Genomic DNA, 19,421 nt, shown 5'->3' on the forward strand with positions numbered 1-19,421 from the left:
CAGAGAGCTTGATGCCCATGACATTCGAACCCAGGTCTTCCGCATCTCCTGACTGTGTGGCCAACATGCTAACCACTCATCCACTGTGTGGAGTTCCAAGACCAAAAAATTCTTGCTGGACAAAAATAATGTTAAGACTTTTTTCAATTTTGAACAACGTGATGATCCCCAAGACTCTTGAAAAAAACATGTCATACCAACAGTAAAATATGGTGGTGGTGGTGTGATGGTTTGGGGCTGTTTTGATGCTTCAGGAAATGGAACCATGAATTCTGCGGTCTACCAAAATATCCTGAGGTAGAATATCCGGCCATCTGTTGATGACCTCAAACTGAACCCAACTTGGGTTCTGCAGCAGGACAATGATCCACAACACACCAGCAAGTTCACCTCTGAATGGCTGAAGAAAAACAAAATGAAGACTTTGGATTGGCCTAGTCAAAGTCCTGACCTGGATCCTATTGAGATGCTGTGGCATGACCTTAAAAAGGCGCTTCATGCTGGAAAAGCCTCCAATGTGGCTGAATGACAACAATTCTGCAAAGATGAGTCGGCCAAAATTCCTCCACAGTGCTATAAGAGACTCATTGCAAGTTATCACAAACGCTTGATTGCAGCTGTTGCTGCTAAGGGTGGCCCAACCGGTTATTGAGTTTAGGGGGCAATCCCTTTTTCACACAGGGCCATGTAGGTTTGGATTTTTTTTTCTCCCTTAATAATGAGAAATTTAATTTAAAACTGCATTTTGTGTTCAGTTTGATGATCTGAAACATTTTAAGTGTGACAAACATGTCACAAGAAATGAGGAAGGGGGCAATAATGCTTTACAAGAGGATTCTTACCTCAGGGCCCCCCCATGAAGCCTCTGGGTTATTTTCAAACATGCTGCATGTTTTGGAATTCCTCATGAACCACATGGAAACATACGGTAACCCACGCCTTATACGTACGTACAGCGTGGACAGCTATACAGACGAGGCCAGCACATATCCTTCATGTGAGAGCATCGAGAGCACTACAAGAATAGACTAGAATAGCGGTGTCAGCCTGACTCCGCGCATTCTGTGACGCCGCATGAAGCACATCATCATGCATGCATCTTGAAGAGCACACTATTTAATATATAGAACTCGTACAACATGGGATAACAGTTATGTCATTTTTTACTCAATTATGGAACAAATTATGGAACAAATAGGGAACCAATAGTAGTAATTATAATTCCATTCCAATTAAGTGTATGAGAGGAAGGTTCCTGAAACCTTCCCTTTATGTGTCCTAATCTTACTGATGTGTTTATTGAATGTATTTGGTGTATGTATGGCCTATTTTTTGTTAGGTTTTTCTATTTTATTATCCATATATGTATTACATTATCCAGTATTCAAAAATTTTCATAATTTTTTATGTTACATATTTCTTACCTTACCTTACCTTACCTTATCTTTCATCTATTTCCTTTTTCTATCTATTTTTTTGATTATTTATCTTTTACCACATATAAGTACATACTTTCACCTCATTTATTTATTGCCTTACATTAAACTTTTCCCCCATAATTCAATTTATTGCCTCATTTTAAAAATATTTTATTTATATATTTACATCTATTTATTTTTTAATCTATTTACCATTTAATGTATCATAGATTCAACTTTATTCATTTATTTATGTCGCTATTTTTCCCTTAATTTACTTTTTTTTACTGAAACATAATTTATTGCCTTATTTTTCTTTCATATTTTAACCAATATAATTACGTTTCAATTACCATCTCATAATTTATTTCTTGAATGATTTCGTTGTTTAGCTGGTTTTAAAGCTTCATTTTACTTTTTCTTAACCTTTATTTCCTCATTCTTTATTATTCTATTATTCAATATTTTATTTGTTTCACCTTAATTTAACTCCATTACATTAGTTTTTATGTCCCTTTTTTATTTATCTATTTATTTAGTCATTCCGTTCTTTATTTTCCTTATTTTTGCCTTATTCTTAATTATTGTGTTGTTTTATATTCATTTATCTATATTATTTATTTATTGCCTTATTTTTCATGTTTATTTTTTCTATATTCATCAAGTTTTCATGTTTTTTTTTTATTTTTTTACATTATTATTTATTTATTTTCTGCCTTAAATCTATGTAAATCTACAGTATTGATAGTGGTTGCCATATCATATTTATATGAGCATGTGACAATTACGACACACAACACAACTAAACCTATTAGTTGTGGTACTGTAGTATTTTATTGTATTTGTTGGTGGCATACTAATACAGGACACTGCTAACATGATGAACTAGATAAGTAAAGCTTTAATAGGGTCTAATGTTGTCTTAGGACCTTTGCACAGCAGTGCAGAGCCTAACATAAATGTGTCAATGAGCGTGTTGAAATATAAAGATAGAAGTCATTATCACACTAATAAACACTTGGATCTTATTGGCCTTCATTGAAAATCGACTGCAACAATCTGATTGGCCCACAACCGGGAAATACACCTCAAGGCCTCGTTTTTTTTTAACACCGCTCTATGAGCGTGTGTGTGCCTCACATTCATCAGGATGAAGATTTATTCAATCTTTTTCTAATTATATTGACAGGACATATGTGTTTTGTGAAGCAGCCGGGTGTGCTGTGCTCAGGTTACGGCTACGACTATAGGCCCACTAAGCACATGGTTGCATCCTCGTTTGTTGCTCTAAAAATAGACTCGACTAGTAGACACATTTTTTCGAAAGCTGCGCATCTTGGCACCTGATACCGAGACCCCAAAGCTCTGTAAAAGGTGTTGCTCAAGGATATATAAGAGACGGGCAAAGGCGACTTGGGGCATTCACTTCGAGTCAGCCTTGGTTTTCACTCGCCTCAACGCAGCGCAAAGGTGAGTGCGCACTACCCGCACCGGCGACTCAAAAACAAGGACCCTTACAAGGACACTACACCCTGGACTACTATCATAGGCATGGAGGCAGCAGTGTGGATCACAGGACTCCCAGAGGATTTGTGGATGATCATTTGTGCTGTATTGAAATATTGGATACTGCTAGACAATCTCAGCAATCACTACTTTGTCACTGTGTTGTTATGGAAACCAAAATACATATATGATCACTAGTGCTGCTTAGAGTGATAAAGCATGGACTAATTCATTTGTACTAGCTATACAGTATGTAACTCCTGGTTGGTTTAAGCACCATGTTTCCAGTTATGTCTGCAATAATGCTTCAAGCTTTAAATGTTATTGCCATTTACCACTAATCTAATTTGTCTTTTCCCTTCCTAAGAATAAGAAAAAATGGCCTTCGCTGGTGTCCTCAATGATGCTGAGATGAAAGCAGCTCTGGATGGCTGCGCAGGTGAGATTTCTTCATGTTTTTGGAGCTAAAACACATGACCATGTATTGATGATTTGCATTATTCTTATGCAACTCTGCTAATCATTTCTTTCAAATGTCCTTGCTTTGCAGCCGCCGACTCTTTCAACTACAAGAGCTTCTTCAAGGCATGCGGTCTGGCCAGCAAGTCTGCTGATGACGTCAAGAAGGCCTTCCAGATCATTGATCAGGACAACAGTGGCTTCATTGAGGAGGAAGAGCTCAAGTAAGACATGCATCCATGCAGCACTCTAAATAATTATAAATAAAGTTTAATCATCTAAAATAATTACATTTAAATAACCGGATTTTACTGTAATTATTGTGGTTTTTTTTAATTGTCATATTTAAATTGCATCAGTGGATCTTTTATAGGCCAAATGCAACAAAAACATTGCATTTGATTTTTTTTTTACTTTGCCATTGAAACAATATATTGGGAAAATAATTACATTTAAAAAGCTTAATTTAGCTACAATGTTATGCATGTTTAAAAATTAATTAGTAGCAACTTTACAGGACAAAAGCAGACATATTTGGTAACTTGGACTAGACATCACAAGGAAATAATGATAAAAAGTACATTATACTGATGAATATAATAGTATTGCTTTTAAAAATAAGTAATAAAATAAATTAGGCTTGCTATGTACCTCAAAATATATTTTGTATAGGACCTCATTCTAAAATGAATAATATTAATAATTCAATCAATTCAATTAAATTAAAATTTAAATACAAAAAGTGAGTGAGTCAATCCAGAGCCTATATGAAATAATGCAATTAATTCTGTAAAACACAAGTTGTATATCGTTTATATTTTTGGTATCAATTTGTTTTATATAAATATTATAATATATTTTTTAATAAATGTTATATCCTTTTTTTCCCCCAAAGTAATAATTATTTTTGTCCAATTTTCAAGGCTGTTCCTGCAGAACTTCTCTGCCTCTGCCAGAGCACTCACTGACAAAGAGACCAAGGCCTTCCTCGCCGCCGGTGACAGCGATGGTGATGGCAAGATTGGAGTTGAGGGTAAGACTTGTTGCCATAACTTCAACACTTGCAGAGGCCAAACAATCAAGTACAAGATAAAGTTTAAAAAATATAAACATCGGATCCATTTACACAATCCTAACTACATAGCCAATGCAGAAAATGCTAATGATAATAGCCAAAAAAACCCTGTACTAATATTAGTTTCATTCTACTTTCAGAGTTTGCCGCCCTTGTTAAGGCATAAATTCCCCACTGACCAAGATCCTCTTGATTTCATGGAACTGCGAAAAAACCCCTTTGCAGGATTCACAGTAATCATCAGCTGAAAGAATATTTTTTATACCTTATTTATGAGTTGCCTGCGGACTATTTCTCAACATGGAGCACATATTTTAACCTGTTGCTATTCACATGTGTTTGATGTTCTGAAACTTGTGCAAGTTGTACACCCATCTGCACTTTTTTATTGAGGCAGAGTGAAAAACCAGGAATAAATACTCTTTTGGTGTAAAAGTCAAACTGGAGGCTTTTTGCTTTGAGATACACAACACACGCACTGCATGAGTACTAGTGATGTCATTGGAATGGCAATGGGAATTTCAATACAAGATCAACTGTTTTCATAATGGGTTTGTGCAAGATGGGGGTATGGGGGGGTGCTCACATGGCTTCACGCCAGGAGCTGGCACACACTAGCGGGCTCGGCTCCAAGACTCCGAGGATGCATGGAGATTTGCAACAGCCAGCTAACAAACACTTCCACATACTCTCAGCTATGAACAGCAGCAGGCTGTCTAAGTTAAGCCTGCATATTTTCCCCTTTTACTCAAATTGTGTAACATACACCCCCCCCCCCCCTTTGGGGAACAAAGGGTCAAAGGGCAGCAGTAAAGCTCATCAGTCAAGCTCAAGCCCTATCAAGTTCAAACTCTTTTGGAGGGCTTGTTAGCGCTAAAAGTGACAGCTGACTACTTAAAGCCACATCATGGACACTAGCGCCACCTATAGGTTGAGAATATAGTGCAATGTCAAGTTCTGATGACCCAGAATGTTGTTGTTTTTTGCCCTTGCATAGGTTTAAACATAAAATGCAAGCAAAGTGACAATAAGTCAAATTAGTCATCCTAAAAGTAACCTCAACTGGTTGAATATGGCTGTGTGTTGCCAGCACCACTTCCAATTCGTCCTCCGCAGCCTTGGAGCGCCACTATTCTTAGCACGGGGAGGACTTCTTCAAACGCACCTTTTAAGCGTCTTCGTTTGTGAAACTTTAAAAATAGAGCGCTCTCTGGCTAAGGGACAAATGTTTGAAAGCCACCACCCACCACCCACCCACCTCCATCATCTGAGCGGTGTCAATTATCCAATGCCTCAGATTTCGATGGGGTGAAACTATAAAAGGTCACCGGTGACACCCGGGCGATCACTGCAGTCGACTCCCCGACTCCTGTCCCGCATCATCCGTAAGCCTCCTAAACAAAGACCACCCCCCCCATCAGAGGTGAGTTTAATTCACAGAAGATGGAGAAAAAATATCAATATTTTTAAATAGCATTCACCAGCACTGCTGTACTGGAAGGATCAGCGTCAGCTGCTTGAAGAAGACATGGCGCTCTTGTCTCCTATAAAGTTACACGCGCACATGGGACCTGTCATTCACAAGTCCATTTGACTAAAATAGCTTTTAACAAGCATGTTTTTGCACAGTTTCTTCTTATCAGCATGACTAGCAATATATGATAACAAAAAAAAAGCTTCTATTTCAATCCAGCAGATCACAATGGCCTTCTCGGGTTTACTGCAGGATGCTGAGGTCGCTGCAGCCCTGGATGCATGCAAAGGTGACACAAATCACGGCCAAACTTTCATTATTATGTTTCTTCTTACCCAAATGTAACGTGTGCTGGCATCTCTCAATGCAGACGCCGGATCGTTCGACCACAAGAAGTTCTTCAGTGCCTGCGGCCTGGCCCAAAAGTCTGTCGATGACTTGAAGAAGGCTTTCGCTATCATTGATCAGGACAAGAGCGGTTTCATTGAGGAGGATGAGCTCAAGTAAGAACATGCAGCAGCAGCATGCAGCCTGCAAAAAGCAACAATAACACACATTTAACAGTTGTTCAGTGCTGTTTAGTTACCTAATAGCATCTTTTCAATAATGTAACAAGATACAAAACATACAAAACTTGTGTTATATTTACATTTTTTAGGCTTTTATATGTTTTATATTTAAATTTATGTTACCAAACTGCATGTTGTTTGTTTTTTTTTGGTGATGCTAGCTACTATTTTACTATATTTAGTCTGATAAGGTACTTGAGTGAACTAAAACAAAAAAATATATAAATACGTATGAATTGCCACAAAAATTATCATACAATAAATAGAAATAATAATAATAAGTCTAATAAATGCATAAAGTCTAATACAACATTGATATTTAAACAAGATTAAATAAAACAAATTAATACAAACCTAATAATTCAACAAAAGAAAACTATCAATAATAATAATTAAATCAATACAAACACAATGTTTACAATCAGTAAATATATAAAAGCTTAGCAGAGGAGTAAATAATATTCTTACATTTGATGAGGATGTTGAGTAAGTACATTAAATATAAATCTAATACATTCAATAAAATAGCATTAAATTTGCATAAATAATCAGTAAATACAAATCTAAAATACAATTAATGGATGATAAAATGGTTAGGTTTGTTTGTCTATATGTGCCCTGTGATTGGCTGGCGACCAGTCCAGGGTGTACCCCGCCTCTTGCCCAAAGACAGCTGGGATAGGCTCCAACACCCCTGCGACCCTCATGAGGATAAGCTGGCGGAAAATGAATGAATGAATAAAATGGTTAAAATACAATAAAAATAAATGCATTTGGGCGGCACGGCGGTCGAGTGGTTAGCGCGCAGACCTCACAGCTAGGAGACCAGGGTTCAATTCCACCCTTCACCCTCGGCCATCTCTGTGTGGAGTTTGCATGTTCTCCCCGTGCATGCGTGGGTTTTCTCCGGGTACTCCGGTTTCCTCCCACATTCCAAAAACATGCTAGGTTAATTGGCGACTCCAAATTGTCCATAGGTATGAATGTGAGTGTGAATGGTTGTTTGTTTATATGTGCCCTGTGATGCCTCTCGCCCGAAGACAGCTGGGATAGGCTCCAGCACCCCCGCAACCCTCGTGAGGAAAAGCGGCAGAAAATGAATGAATGAATGAATAAATGCATTTGATGAGGAGGTAACCAGCCTCTGTCGGTCCACAGGCTGTTCCTGCAGAACTTCAAGTCAGGTGCACGCACCCTGAACGACGCCGAGACCAAGGTTTTCCTCAAGGCCGGTGACACCGACGGTGATGGCAAGATTGGCGTTGATGGTACGAGAGCATTCAGAAGCATTCATCAAAAATTTACACCAATACTCGTTATAATAGTTTCCTCTGTCTGCCTGCAGAGTTCACTGCCTTGGTTAAGGCATAAACTGGGCCAAGTGACCAACAACACCTGCTTTAATGGAACAACAAACGCCCACGTCGACCTCCCTCCCCTCTTTTCATCTGAATACAAATCATTTTTATACATTTGCTGAAGAGACGTTTCCTCCTACGCACAACACACTGTCCAGAAAGAAAAAAAAACGGATGATTGTGATTGTCGTTCGGTTGTGTTCATGTCTTAAATATGAATTTTGCTTACTGTAAAATCGATGCACTTTCCAGGACATACAGTAGAAAAGAATAAATATTCTTTTGCTACGGTCTTATTGGAGGTTTATCATGTGTCTTTTCAAATATGTGTCATCATCTGAAAAGCACTGAATAAAAGGTGTGGACAGGAAATGTGTTATATGCTGATATCTTAGTGGGGTACTGTATAGAAGGAAATGCTCCCATACACACACATCCGGTCTACGCCACTAGATGGTGCTACAGACAATAAACAGGAGTCCTCTGACAATACAACCAAAAGTGTTCTGACACTTGATTCCTCCACTTGAAGCATTCCAGATCATAAGTCATTCTGCTATTATTTAAAATGATAATTATTAACTTCCCGCCAGTTCCTGCAGGACATTATAATGACCTTATATTAGAAACACAAAACAATAGCATTCTTTGAAAGAATCCAAGTACATGTCATCCCCAAGTATAGAGCAGTCCGGACATGCAGGCAGCATTAGCAAATTTAAATGAATAAATAAATGATTGCCGGTAACAGAATAGTCTGCAAAGGTATCAGCTTGGCGCATGACATCATGCACCGGCTGTGGGTTTAAGTCCAGCTTGCCGAGCCGGTGTCTGGTGTTTTTCACATACACACAGTCTGCGGGGGAATACGATTGAGTTTCTTTTTAGAAAAAATAGAAACACTGAGGTAGTTGGACTGATTTTGTCGAGGGCCCCATAATGAGGGTGGCATTGATTATTCCCATTGCCTTTTAAAACAGGTGGACTCATATCAGTCAGTATTAGGGTCTTTGTATTTAATGCACAGGCACTTGTCAAATGAATATGTATAAATAATGCTTACAGTGCTGAACAGGCCTTTGAGAGAACTATAATCAAGTGGTCTCTAAGCTAATATGAGAGCCCTGTGAATTCTGTCTAGCAACAAGTGGCCTTTTTCCCCCATTGGTCAATGGGGCAGTTGTCGTCAAGCCCAATGAACTCTACGCAGCAACATTTGGCCATTTTTCCCCATTGGCCTATAGATTGAGGTTTATGAATTCTGCCTAGCAACAAATGGCTTTTTTTCATAGGCCTTTGATAGAGCGCCATGAATTCTGTCTATCAACATCCATCCATCCATTTTCTATACCGCTTATCCTCACGAGGGTCACAAGCATGCCCAGCTGTCTTCGGGTGAGAGATGGGGTACACTCTGGACCGGTTGTTTGTCTATATGTGCCCTATGATTGGCTGGCGACCAGTCCAGGGTGTACCGAAGACAGCTGGGATAGGCTCCAGCACCCCCGTGACCCTCATGAGGATAAGCAGTAGAAAATGAATGAATGAATAAAGGATGCCAGAAAATACACAGAAAACAAGTACATTTACTGTAAATTACGTGATGTTGATGAACGCAACCCCTCATTGCTCACAATAATACGGTTTAAAGTGTTATCCAAATGGTCTGCTACTATTAAACAGACTAGTTTTAAATAAATAGATTTTTAGACTTATTTTAGCTTGATTGACATATTCAGTTCATTTGGAGCTGAGCACATACAAATTAATATCATCCTGTCCTGTAATTTATCTGTCTCTTCATTAAATACAGTAAATACAGTCAAGTGGACTGGTCACCGGCCAATCTAGCACTGTTAACTCATTCCATCCCAGACAACACCTTCAGTGCCGGCCATTTTAGGTTTTTAGATTAGTAACATAGTGTATTCTATGGCTATATAAACATGGAAGCTCCATCCATCCGTTTTCTATGCCGCTTATCATTAGGGTGACAGGGGTGTGCTGGAGCCTATCCCAGTGGACTTCAGGTGAGAGGCGGGGTACACCCTGGACTGGTCGCCAGCCAATCACAGGGCACATATAGACAAACAACCATTCACACTCACATTCATACCTATGGACAATTTGGAGTCGCCAATTAACCTAGCATGTTTTTGGAATGTGGGAGTTTTCGGACTACCTGGAAAAAACCCCCACACACACAATGAGAATATGCAAACTCCACCCAGAGATGCCTAAGCGGAAAATCAAACCCAGGTCTTAAAAAAAAAGAAGACATCGGAGAGAGTACTGTAGTTCATTTTTGTTCCATATTACAACACCGTGCAAATGTAACCCATCATTTATAGTCAGGCCCCGGGGCCTTTAAGTAATGCTTAAAGTGATGTAATGACACCGCAGGTTGCTGACTTCACCTAATACAGGCCAGCTGCTGCACGCACCTTGCATGTGAGAAAAGAGCCCTCCCATACCTTTGGCTACTCTCCAGGAAGTGCCTGGTTGCAGATCACATTCGACACATTTGGGAAATGCAGCATCCCAAAACACTTGCATACATTTTAACCTTATGGTAGTTAAATGACCTCTATCTGGGTGTATGAAACCTGCTCAGATACCTACGTATCATACAGAATACATACATCTGCAAAGAATAGGGTATATGATTCCACCAATGCACTGACCCACTGCATGGACCTAATGACCCAGATGGATGTCAGGGGCACATTACATTATGCATTATCAACACCAGGGTGACTTTTGAAGCTTTCATCAGCAGAGTTGACGAAGCAAAATAAACAGAGGCGAGCCATCAGCAGCTATCATGTGTTATTTAGGACAAGATCACCTGAAGCCAGCTGAGAAAATGCAGTCTATAGATATACACTGGACAATTATATTCCAATTCTAATCAATAAAAGGAAAATATAAATGAAGTTGATTCAATCACATAACATTCAATTAAATTAAATCAAAATTGTGGCATTGTGGCAATTAACCTAACATTCATGTTAGGTTAATTGGTGACTCCAAATTGTCCATAGGAATGAATGTGAGTGTGAACGGTTGTTTGTCTATATGTCACCCCATGTTCATTTAACCCCCAGAAAATTACAGTAGCCTTTTTTCTTCCTTGAATATATACATTTTAGGGCTGTCAAACATAAAATGTTAATTTACTTCATTAATGACATTGTTTGTGCGTGTAAATTTGTGTGTGCATGTGCACCAGAGCGAGCACGCCTCTCTGTTAGGACTGCGGACGGTGTTCTCCAGTGTGCCTCGAAAGTGGAGTCTTGACGCTGTTTTATAACTTCATTCTAACCACAGCACATCCACAGCAGTACAGTTCCAAACAAAAATATACTGTATGTATCTCCAACTCACACACGTCTCATGTCCACACTTCCCACTTCCCATTCTCGTTCCAAGAACACGGGATGCATTCGGGGACACTCCGACAATAATAAAAACGGCTTGGCAATGCATGTGTGTGTCTGTAAATAAAAAAAGATAAAGAAAAAATGAAGTGCACATTCATATTACTCACTTCGTAATTCTTAATTCGAATGTAAAATTAGCTACATTAAAGGCTGCATAGCGGTCGAGTGGTTAGCGCGCAGACCTCACAGCTAGGAAACCCGGGTTCAATCCCACCCTCGGCCATCTCTGTGTGGAGTTTGTATGTTCTCCCCATGCATGCGTGGGTTTTCTCCGGGTACTCCAGCTTCCTCCCACATTCCAAAAACATGCTAGGTTAATTGGCGACTCCAAATTGTCCATAGGTATGAATGTGAGTGTGAATGGTTGTTTGTCTATATGTGCCCTGTGATTGGCTGGCGACCAGTACAGGGTGTACCCCGCCTCTCGCCCGAAGACAGCTGGGATAGGCTCCATCACCCCCCGTGACCCTCGTAAGGATAAACGGTAGAAAATGAATGAAAATGAATAAAGGATGCCGGAAAATACACCAAAAACTACTGTAAATGTAAACTGTAAAACTGTAATTACGTGATGTTGATGAACGCAACCCCTCACTGCTCATAATCACACAGTTTAAAGTGTTATCCAAATGGTCTGCTACTATTAAACAGACTAGTTTTAAATAAATCGATTTTTAGTCTTATTTTAGCTTGATTGACTATTCCTTTCTTTTGGAGCTGAGCACATACAAATTAATATCATCCTGTCCTGTAATTCATCTTTCTCTTCATTAAATACAGTAAATACAGTCAAGTTTAAGTTCCCTAAATTTTGATACAGCTTTTATATTGGATCTGATGATTGTCCAGATGTACAGACCTGGTATTAAACGACCTATCCATACAAGAAACATACCATTATAATGATATATATGCATATTGTGATGTTTGTGAGTGTTTGGGACTCTGCAGTCAGTAAAATGATATGTCTATGAAAGAGCTAGGTGGGGGTGAAGTGGTCAGAATCCGCAGAGAGGAAGAGGAAAAATAAAAGATGTTGCAGTTACATTACAACCTGTGTAATTACAAAGCTGGGAGAGAAGGATCTGGAAGGGAGGGGAGTGGTAGAAGCTGCTTTTTAAGTTAATTTGGTATTGGCAAGGGGGCGTTACAGATGTCCACGGGTCTTGTCTCTCTTTGGCCCTAGGCCGTTATATATAGTAAAGGTTAATTAGGTAGCTGAGAAACTGGATCGGGGCGGCCTGTTAGAATTTGATCCACGGACAGGTAACTCAAGCAAAGCCCATTGTCGGGGGAGTCAGACCTATATAAGGCACCTTGACAGACAGCAGTCATCACTCAGCCTTACCTCTCTCCCTGCTGCATCACCTACTGGCCTAGAAGCCTCCTAACTTGGTAAGTTGAACTTTGTTTTGGTTTAATCTAACTGAAAAAGTTCTGTGTGAGAGTTTTTACTTAAAGGATAGGAAATATTATTTCTTTTCAAACAAAAGCACAAGTATTTGTGCTTATTTATGATAATTTCCACCTCCGAGTCACTTCCTGGCTCATTATTGACACTCTGACACTATGTACCTGTGGAAAATTGTGATAATTATTCACAGTTTATCATTCCCATGCACCTGCAGAAAGAAAAAAAATGTCGCTGTCATCTATCCTTTCTGCTGATGCTATCGCCAATGCGATCAAGGACTGCCAAGGTATCCACTTCCACCTCATCATCGCTGTCTTTCTGGGACTGTGTGTGTATTTTATGGCACTGTAAAGGGTCTATGGCACTACTAAGGAATAATATAAGAAAGATTCTCTTTAAGAAATGGATGTTTCTTTTGTATAATGTGCCTGAAAGACAAAATAATAAAGTTGCACAAATATTGGACGATGGACATCCGGATGGAGTTAAAGTACACACCCTGGAGGGAAGACAAACATCAGTTACTTGACTGCATCCCTTACTACTCACTACTACTTCACTGAGATCCAGTAGAAGAGCTTTACTTTTTTGTTTGATTTTGGTATTCATATCTACAGTACAAGAATAAGAAGGACTTACTGATACAAGCTGTTATTGATCACATATAGCACCGGACTCCTTCTGCCCAAAAAAGTTCTTCCAGGACTGTGGCCTCACCAAGAAGAGTCCCCAGGATGTGAGGAAGGTTTTTGGCGTTCTGGACAACGATGGAAGCGGTTACATTGAGGAGGATGAGCTGAAGTGAGTGCAGACATACATATCGGAAATGAACAAGCCAGAGTGATTCTCCGTTATATTACATTTAGTAAAAGTGGAAGAAGTGGAGGTTTTTTGATCAGTGACTGTTGTGGCTTTGTGTGTCAGGTTTATCCTCCAGAGGTTTTGTCCTGGCGCTCGAGTCCTGACAGACACAGAGACCAAGACCTTCCTGAATGCTGCCGATGACGACAGCGATGGGCGGATTGGAGTAGATGGTATGTAGAGTCATTGGTTTTAATATGTTTAAAATGGCTGTCGTTCTTAAAACTTGTCTTTTCTCCACAGAGTTCCAAGCTATGGTCCTGTCTTAAACACGTCACGTCTTCTCCATTGTACATGGCTTCAAGGGCTTCTTTTAGTTTCCATCTGGTCCACCTTGTCATCATGTGTTTCCTCCCTCTCTGTCTTAATAGCGACCACCCAAAGAAATGTAAAAGTCATCAAATATACATATGCAGACAAATAAAAATAATAAAACTCATACCCTTGACTCCTTTCCTTTTCATTGTGCATGTTTGTAAGTAGAGGATGTGTAATTCTAATGCTGTACAAGGTGCTTCAATGTAATGTTCAACGTAATTTTGGAGGAATTTTGCCCTTCATTCCCAATCCTTAATTGAAACATGAACAAATATTTCCTTCCCTTTTCTGTGCATTATAACACGAAAAAACGACCTAGCGAACAATGCTGTCATTGGGATATACTTATTTACATGGTTTGATATACATGCTGTGATCATGCATTAATGTGTACATTGATGATAACATGTAATAGTTGCATTATCTTGTCGTATTTTGATGATACAAAACACTACCGAAACCTATACACATTCTTATGCTAGTTCTGTCAACATCAACAGCAGTGACAACACTAAGTATGTCCGCTATCATTGGGATGGCTGTGTCTTCCAGTCCTCAGGTAAAAAATGCTGATGGCAAAGGAGCATCTTGTTGAGTCTTTGTAGCATAATTGACAGCTAGGTATCCACTCTTCCATCTGTGAATGATGCTGAAGCTAGCGGTTAGCAACACATTGTGTTAGTCCGCTGGATAAAAGTAGTTTTTCATGTTAGCTGCTAAAATAATAATATCGCTGTAGCTTGGTTAATATACAAGCCAGTTATGTCAATTAAACACTGTTTTTGTGAGGGCTAAAGCATCAAAATAGTTTCCAAAGTTGTCTGTTGTTAGCTAGCTCATATTAACTCGTTCATATATGTGTTCATGTTTCACATAAGGACTGTGAATGAATCCTCACTTATTAAATGAAAGGACACCTGACCTCTGTTTTGAAAAATACAAGTCAACTTGCTGCTACTTGGTGCTGCTTCACTTATAGGGCAACAAAATACAACTATAAACATTAGTTGCCAAAGGCAACACAAAATACATGCAACCTCTATAGAATGCTAATTGTTAGCTAACTACAGCTAACTAATACCAATCAATGTTTGGCAACCCATCTGTTTGCTAGCAGTGGCCCGGACCATGAAGCAGGAATTCTTTTTATCTAGTCAAGGTTTAAGGATTAAGTGTCTGGTCCAGGCTCGGCCTTTTGCATATGAACACACTTATAACAAGACTAGAAAATGTTCACTTGACTAATCAAGCTGTTTACCTGTGTGTAGTACCGCGTATGCCAAGGAGATTGTCCATTAGGTCAGATAGGCAGATGCTAGGGGTGCTGTGGCCTCCAGGGGGTGCCAAAATTTATGATGTTGATTATTGTGTTATTATAATTTACTATACAATATTTATTTATTTATTCTCCTATTCTCCTATTGACATCATTAGTTTTTTGGCTTATAATATTATATTTCAGATGTTTTTGTCTTTGCAGTTTGTTAATCGTGTCAATGGGGTGACACTTTATCTCACAAATGAAAGACAAACAATTAAACTATGCCAGTCAATGTCTTTTGTTAGCTATGTAAATCACTGATGGAGGCAGAATCTTGCCACGAGTGCCACTTTGAGTAAGCCCAGCAGTGTTTGGCTTGGATAAACTGAAAAACAAAGAAGAGATCCTGCATAAATTAAGCTTGCTCCGTAGTGTAAGAAGACAGGGGTTCGGTTGCCTCTTCCATCTATCCTCACTCGGGCCGCAGGTATGCTGGAGACTAAGCCGGCAGACTTTGGGCGAGAGGCGGGCTCCACCCTGGACTGGTCAGCAGCCAATCGCAAGGCAAGCAATATAGACAAGCAAGGAGAGAGAACTCGGCAAGCAAGGATTAACGGTGCCCACACACCATTTCTCAGGGACCACTTAAATGGTTTAGATCAGGGGTCTCAAACACGCAGCCAAATGTGGCCCGCAGGACACTAGATTGAGGCCCCCGCCTTGATATGAAAGTTTAATGTTAGTGCGGCCTGTGCAAGTTTGATATGGATGCTGTATGGTATCATGTACCCAGAAAAAAATTATTACGTTTCATTAATGTTCATGTTAAAGGTTAAATAACTGTTAATAGTTATCCTCCCTATCCGTGTGGAAGTGGTAAGTTTTTGGCTATTTAAGTTTAAAGGAAATAACTTGAAGGCTACCGTTTAGGTCGCTAGCTCTCTAGTTTGTGAGTTAGCATGTGTCTCAAGACCCTGCAGTTGCGCAATATGTTGTAAATAAAAAGAGTATAAATGTGACTATAGTCGTGTTTTGTCATGTCTACAGGGCTCTAATAATGCTTTGTTAATTTTAATCTGAAAAAAATAATTTGTCTACCCACCGACTATATGTGGTTTCTTAAGTTTTTATTATTTGCCGTTTTATTGTTATTGTTATATTTATTTATTCATTACTGATTGATTGATTTTCTTTATTCTTGATTTGTAAATTCTAAATTGAGTTTGAGACCCCTGGTTTAGGCCATCAAACAAATGTAAATATTAGTCAATTAAACTTTTTGTTATTATTAATCTGAGAATTTAACTGAAATTAAATGAGATTGATCGGTCAGGAAAAGGTTATAAAGTCATTTCTTGAGCTTTGGGACTCACGCAAACCACAGAGAGAGCCATTATCCACAAAGGGTGAAATCATATAACAGTGGTGAACCTTCTTAGGAATGGCCAGCCAACAAAATTGAACTCATCCAGGAAGTCACAAAAGACCCCACAACAGCACCGAAAGAATTACAGGTCTCACTTGCCTCAGTTAAGGTTAGTGTTCATGACTTCATCATAAGAAAGACACTGGGCAGAAAATGGCCTGCATTGCAGAGTTCCAAGACAAAAACAACATTAAGGGTCATCTCAGTTTTTCCAGAAAAGTCTCAATGATCCCCAAGACTTTTGGGAAAGTACTGACAAGACAAATGTTGAACTTTTCGGAAGGTGTGTGTCCAGCTGTCTTTGGGCGAGAGGTAGGGTATACCCTGGACTACTCGCCAGCCAATCACAGGGCACATATAGACAAACAACCATTCACACTCACATTCATACCTATGGACAACTTGGAGTCGCCAATTAACCTAGCATGTTTTTGGAATGTGGGAGGAAAACGGAGTCCCCAGAGAAAACCCACGCATGCACGGGGAGAACATGCAAACTCCACACAGAGATGGCCAAGGGTGGAATTGAACTCGGGTCTCCTAGCTTTGTGGCCTGTGCGCTAACCACTCAAGCGCCATGCAGCCCAAAAGAACATCATACCAACAGTAAAATATGGTGGTGGTAGTATGATGGTCTGGGGCTGTTTTGCTCCTTCGGGACCTGGAAGACTTGACATGATAGGGAAGGGAACCATGAATTCTGCCGTCTACCAAAAAAAATCCTGAAGGAAAATATCTGTGACATCAATCTTAAACCATCTTGGGTTCTGCAGCAGGACAATGATCCAAAACACACCAGCAAGTCCACCCCTGAATGGCTGAAGAAAAACAAAATCAGTCAAAGAAAAACAGTCAAAGTCCTGACGTGAATCCTATTGAGATGCTGTGGCATGACCTTAAAAAGGCGCTTCATGCTGGAAAAGCCTCCAGTGTGAGTGAATGACAACAATTCTGCAAAGATGAGTGGGTCAACATTCCTCCACAGCGCTGTAAGAGACTCATTGCAAGTTATCACAAGCGCTTGATTGCAGTTGTTGCTGCTAAGGGAGGCCTAACCAGTTATTAGGTTTCACGCATAGCATGAAAGTTTTGATTTTTTTTTTCTCCCTTAATAATGAATGAATAATGAAGTTTCATTAAATACATACAATTTGTGTTCAGTTGTGTTGCCATTGACTCATATTTAAACTTTTGTACTATATACATATTTACAAAAAATGGTAGTCTCTCATTAATGCACAGTCTCTTCTGATTCATTTGTTATTCTAAGAAATACAAATGAAAAACAGTACGTAACACTGTCCCACTCCATTGCTGTAGGTGGAAGTCAACTTCTACGCCCAAAACTAGCGCCTCCATCTGGATCTAGTGGGTCACTGCCCCCGCCAGCCCCTAATGCTGCACCAAAATGTAATGGTTTGTTCCTTTGCCTATGTATCACCCCTCCACAAAATGTCCGTTAGGTATTTTCCTTTTCATAAACAAACAAGAAAACTAACCAGCTAAGAAATGGACATCCAAGTAGAACCGCTTGTCTAATTAGCATCAAGATATTGATCTAAGAGACAACCACAGGGAAGCCAGCAGCCAGGTAAAAGAAGCCTTGGGGGGGAGGAGGAACAATAGTTGTGTGACCCTTGCAGGTCAGCAACAGTGAGTGGTAAACAGGAAGGAAATGTGAGCCAACGCTGACTGACTGACTGAATGGTAAAGTACAGTATATATATACAAACATATATATATTTATATTGTGGAATTTGTCCAAAGAAGCCATTTGTGATGAACACCGACCTGATTGTCTGTTCGAGATGTCAATAATTGATGCTCTCTCTGCATTGTCTCCAAAAAAGTCATATCAAGAAAGGTGTGTCAGGCTCACCTTACTCATTAAGCCGGTTTGAAACATTAATGTGCATCTTCAAGGGAACCCCATAGAAGTGCACTGTATGGAAGTTCAACACTAAACGTATACACCGCATTCAATCATTTCCTTTGAGTTGCTGCTATTCGATCGGTCTGCGCGTAGTGCAAGATTTAACTTGGGATGGCATTCATAATGCAGGACATGACCGCTCTACCACAGTAAGAAGAACGAGTGAGGAGCATCTACTTCTACTGTCTGTCCACTACTTATCTTCATTAATCAGTGATGGGTCATGCAGATATCAATAGCTATAGATCAGAGGTGTCAATCTCGTTTTTATTGAGGGCCATGTTGCAGTTATGGCTCCAGTGTGATGAGTGTATACGTCACACTAAAGGAGCTCATTTGACTATGTCTGTGTGCTTAGGAGGGTTAGGTGTTGGTAGGTGTAGATGTAGGTGTTGCGTAAGACCTGTTAATAGCTATTGTCAAGAAACACAATGGGTTGTTTGTCTATATGTGCTATATGTGATTGGCTTGCGACCAGTCCAGGGTGTACCCCGCCTCTCGCCTGAAGACAGCTGGGATAGGCTCCAGCACCTCTTGTGAGGATAAGCGGTAGAAAATGAATGAATGAATGAATGAATGAGAAGCACACTGTAGAATTTTCCAAGTGAGAAGACACAATTAGACACGCCAGCAAACTTCATTTGACTTGCTGAATAATGGAGGTGAACTATTGTGTTTGGTAGTTAAACAAAGAACAACACTAACATCACGGCGTTAAATGATGGATTACAGAGTGGAATGATGAATGGAGGCTTTCATTTATCTACTAAATATTGGATGTTTTTAAACATGTTTAATGAATTAACATTAGCCATAGGCAACAAAAGCAATGTCACACATCGTTCTCAGTAGGCTCATGACCCAGATTCAACATAACTTAAAAAAAGTCAACCTTTACAAGGCCTT

At 39.6% G+C, this 19,421-nt stretch overlaps 3 protein-coding genes across 4 annotated transcripts; all 3 read left to right on the forward strand.

Moving 5' to 3' along the window:
• Positions 1-2,826: 2,826 nt before the first annotated feature.
• LOC144901842 (parvalbumin beta-like) lies at positions 2,827-4,888 on the forward strand. Its single transcript, XM_078797034.1, has 5 exons — positions 2,827-2,888; positions 3,292-3,363; positions 3,475-3,607; positions 4,307-4,416; positions 4,599-4,888. Exons 2-5 carry the CDS (start codon positions 3,303-3,305, stop codon positions 4,622-4,624), a joined length of 330 nt encoding a protein of 109 aa, XP_078653160.1. The 5' UTR covers positions 2,827-2,888; positions 3,292-3,302; the 3' UTR covers positions 4,625-4,888.
• Positions 4,889-5,790: 902 nt separating this feature from the next.
• LOC131103541 (parvalbumin beta-like) lies at positions 5,791-8,231 on the forward strand. Of its 2 annotated transcripts, none has more exons than XM_058049884.2 (5): positions 5,791-5,881; positions 6,152-6,221; positions 6,303-6,435; positions 7,660-7,769; positions 7,847-8,231. In XM_058049884.2, the coding sequence occupies exons 2-5, from the start codon at positions 6,161-6,163 to the stop codon at positions 7,870-7,872; spliced, it is 330 nt and encodes a 109-aa protein (XP_057905867.1). In that variant the 5' UTR covers positions 5,791-5,881; positions 6,152-6,160; the 3' UTR covers positions 7,873-8,231. The 2 variants fall into 2 exon arrangements, with proteins under 2 accessions (XP_057905867.1, XP_057905868.1); XM_058049885.2 differs by having other exon boundaries at positions 5,793-5,881; positions 6,155-6,221.
• Positions 8,232-12,553: 4,322 nt separating this feature from the next.
• Positions 12,554-13,987, forward strand: pvalb8 (parvalbumin 8). Its single transcript, XM_058049889.2, has 5 exons — positions 12,554-12,697; positions 12,931-13,002; positions 13,385-13,517; positions 13,641-13,750; positions 13,821-13,987. Exons 2-5 carry the CDS (start codon positions 12,942-12,944, stop codon positions 13,844-13,846), a joined length of 330 nt encoding a protein of 109 aa, XP_057905872.2. The 5' UTR covers positions 12,554-12,697; positions 12,931-12,941; the 3' UTR covers positions 13,847-13,987.
• Positions 13,988-19,421: the final 5,434 nt, after the last annotated feature.

The sequence above is a fragment of the Doryrhamphus excisus genome, linkage group LG16 (assembly GCF_037039965.1).
Source record: "Doryrhamphus excisus strain RoL-2023G ecotype Guam linkage group LG16, RoL_Dexc_Guam_v1.1, whole genome shotgun sequence".
Taxonomy (NCBI): Eukaryota; Metazoa; Chordata; class Actinopteri; order Syngnathiformes; family Syngnathidae; genus Doryrhamphus; species Doryrhamphus excisus.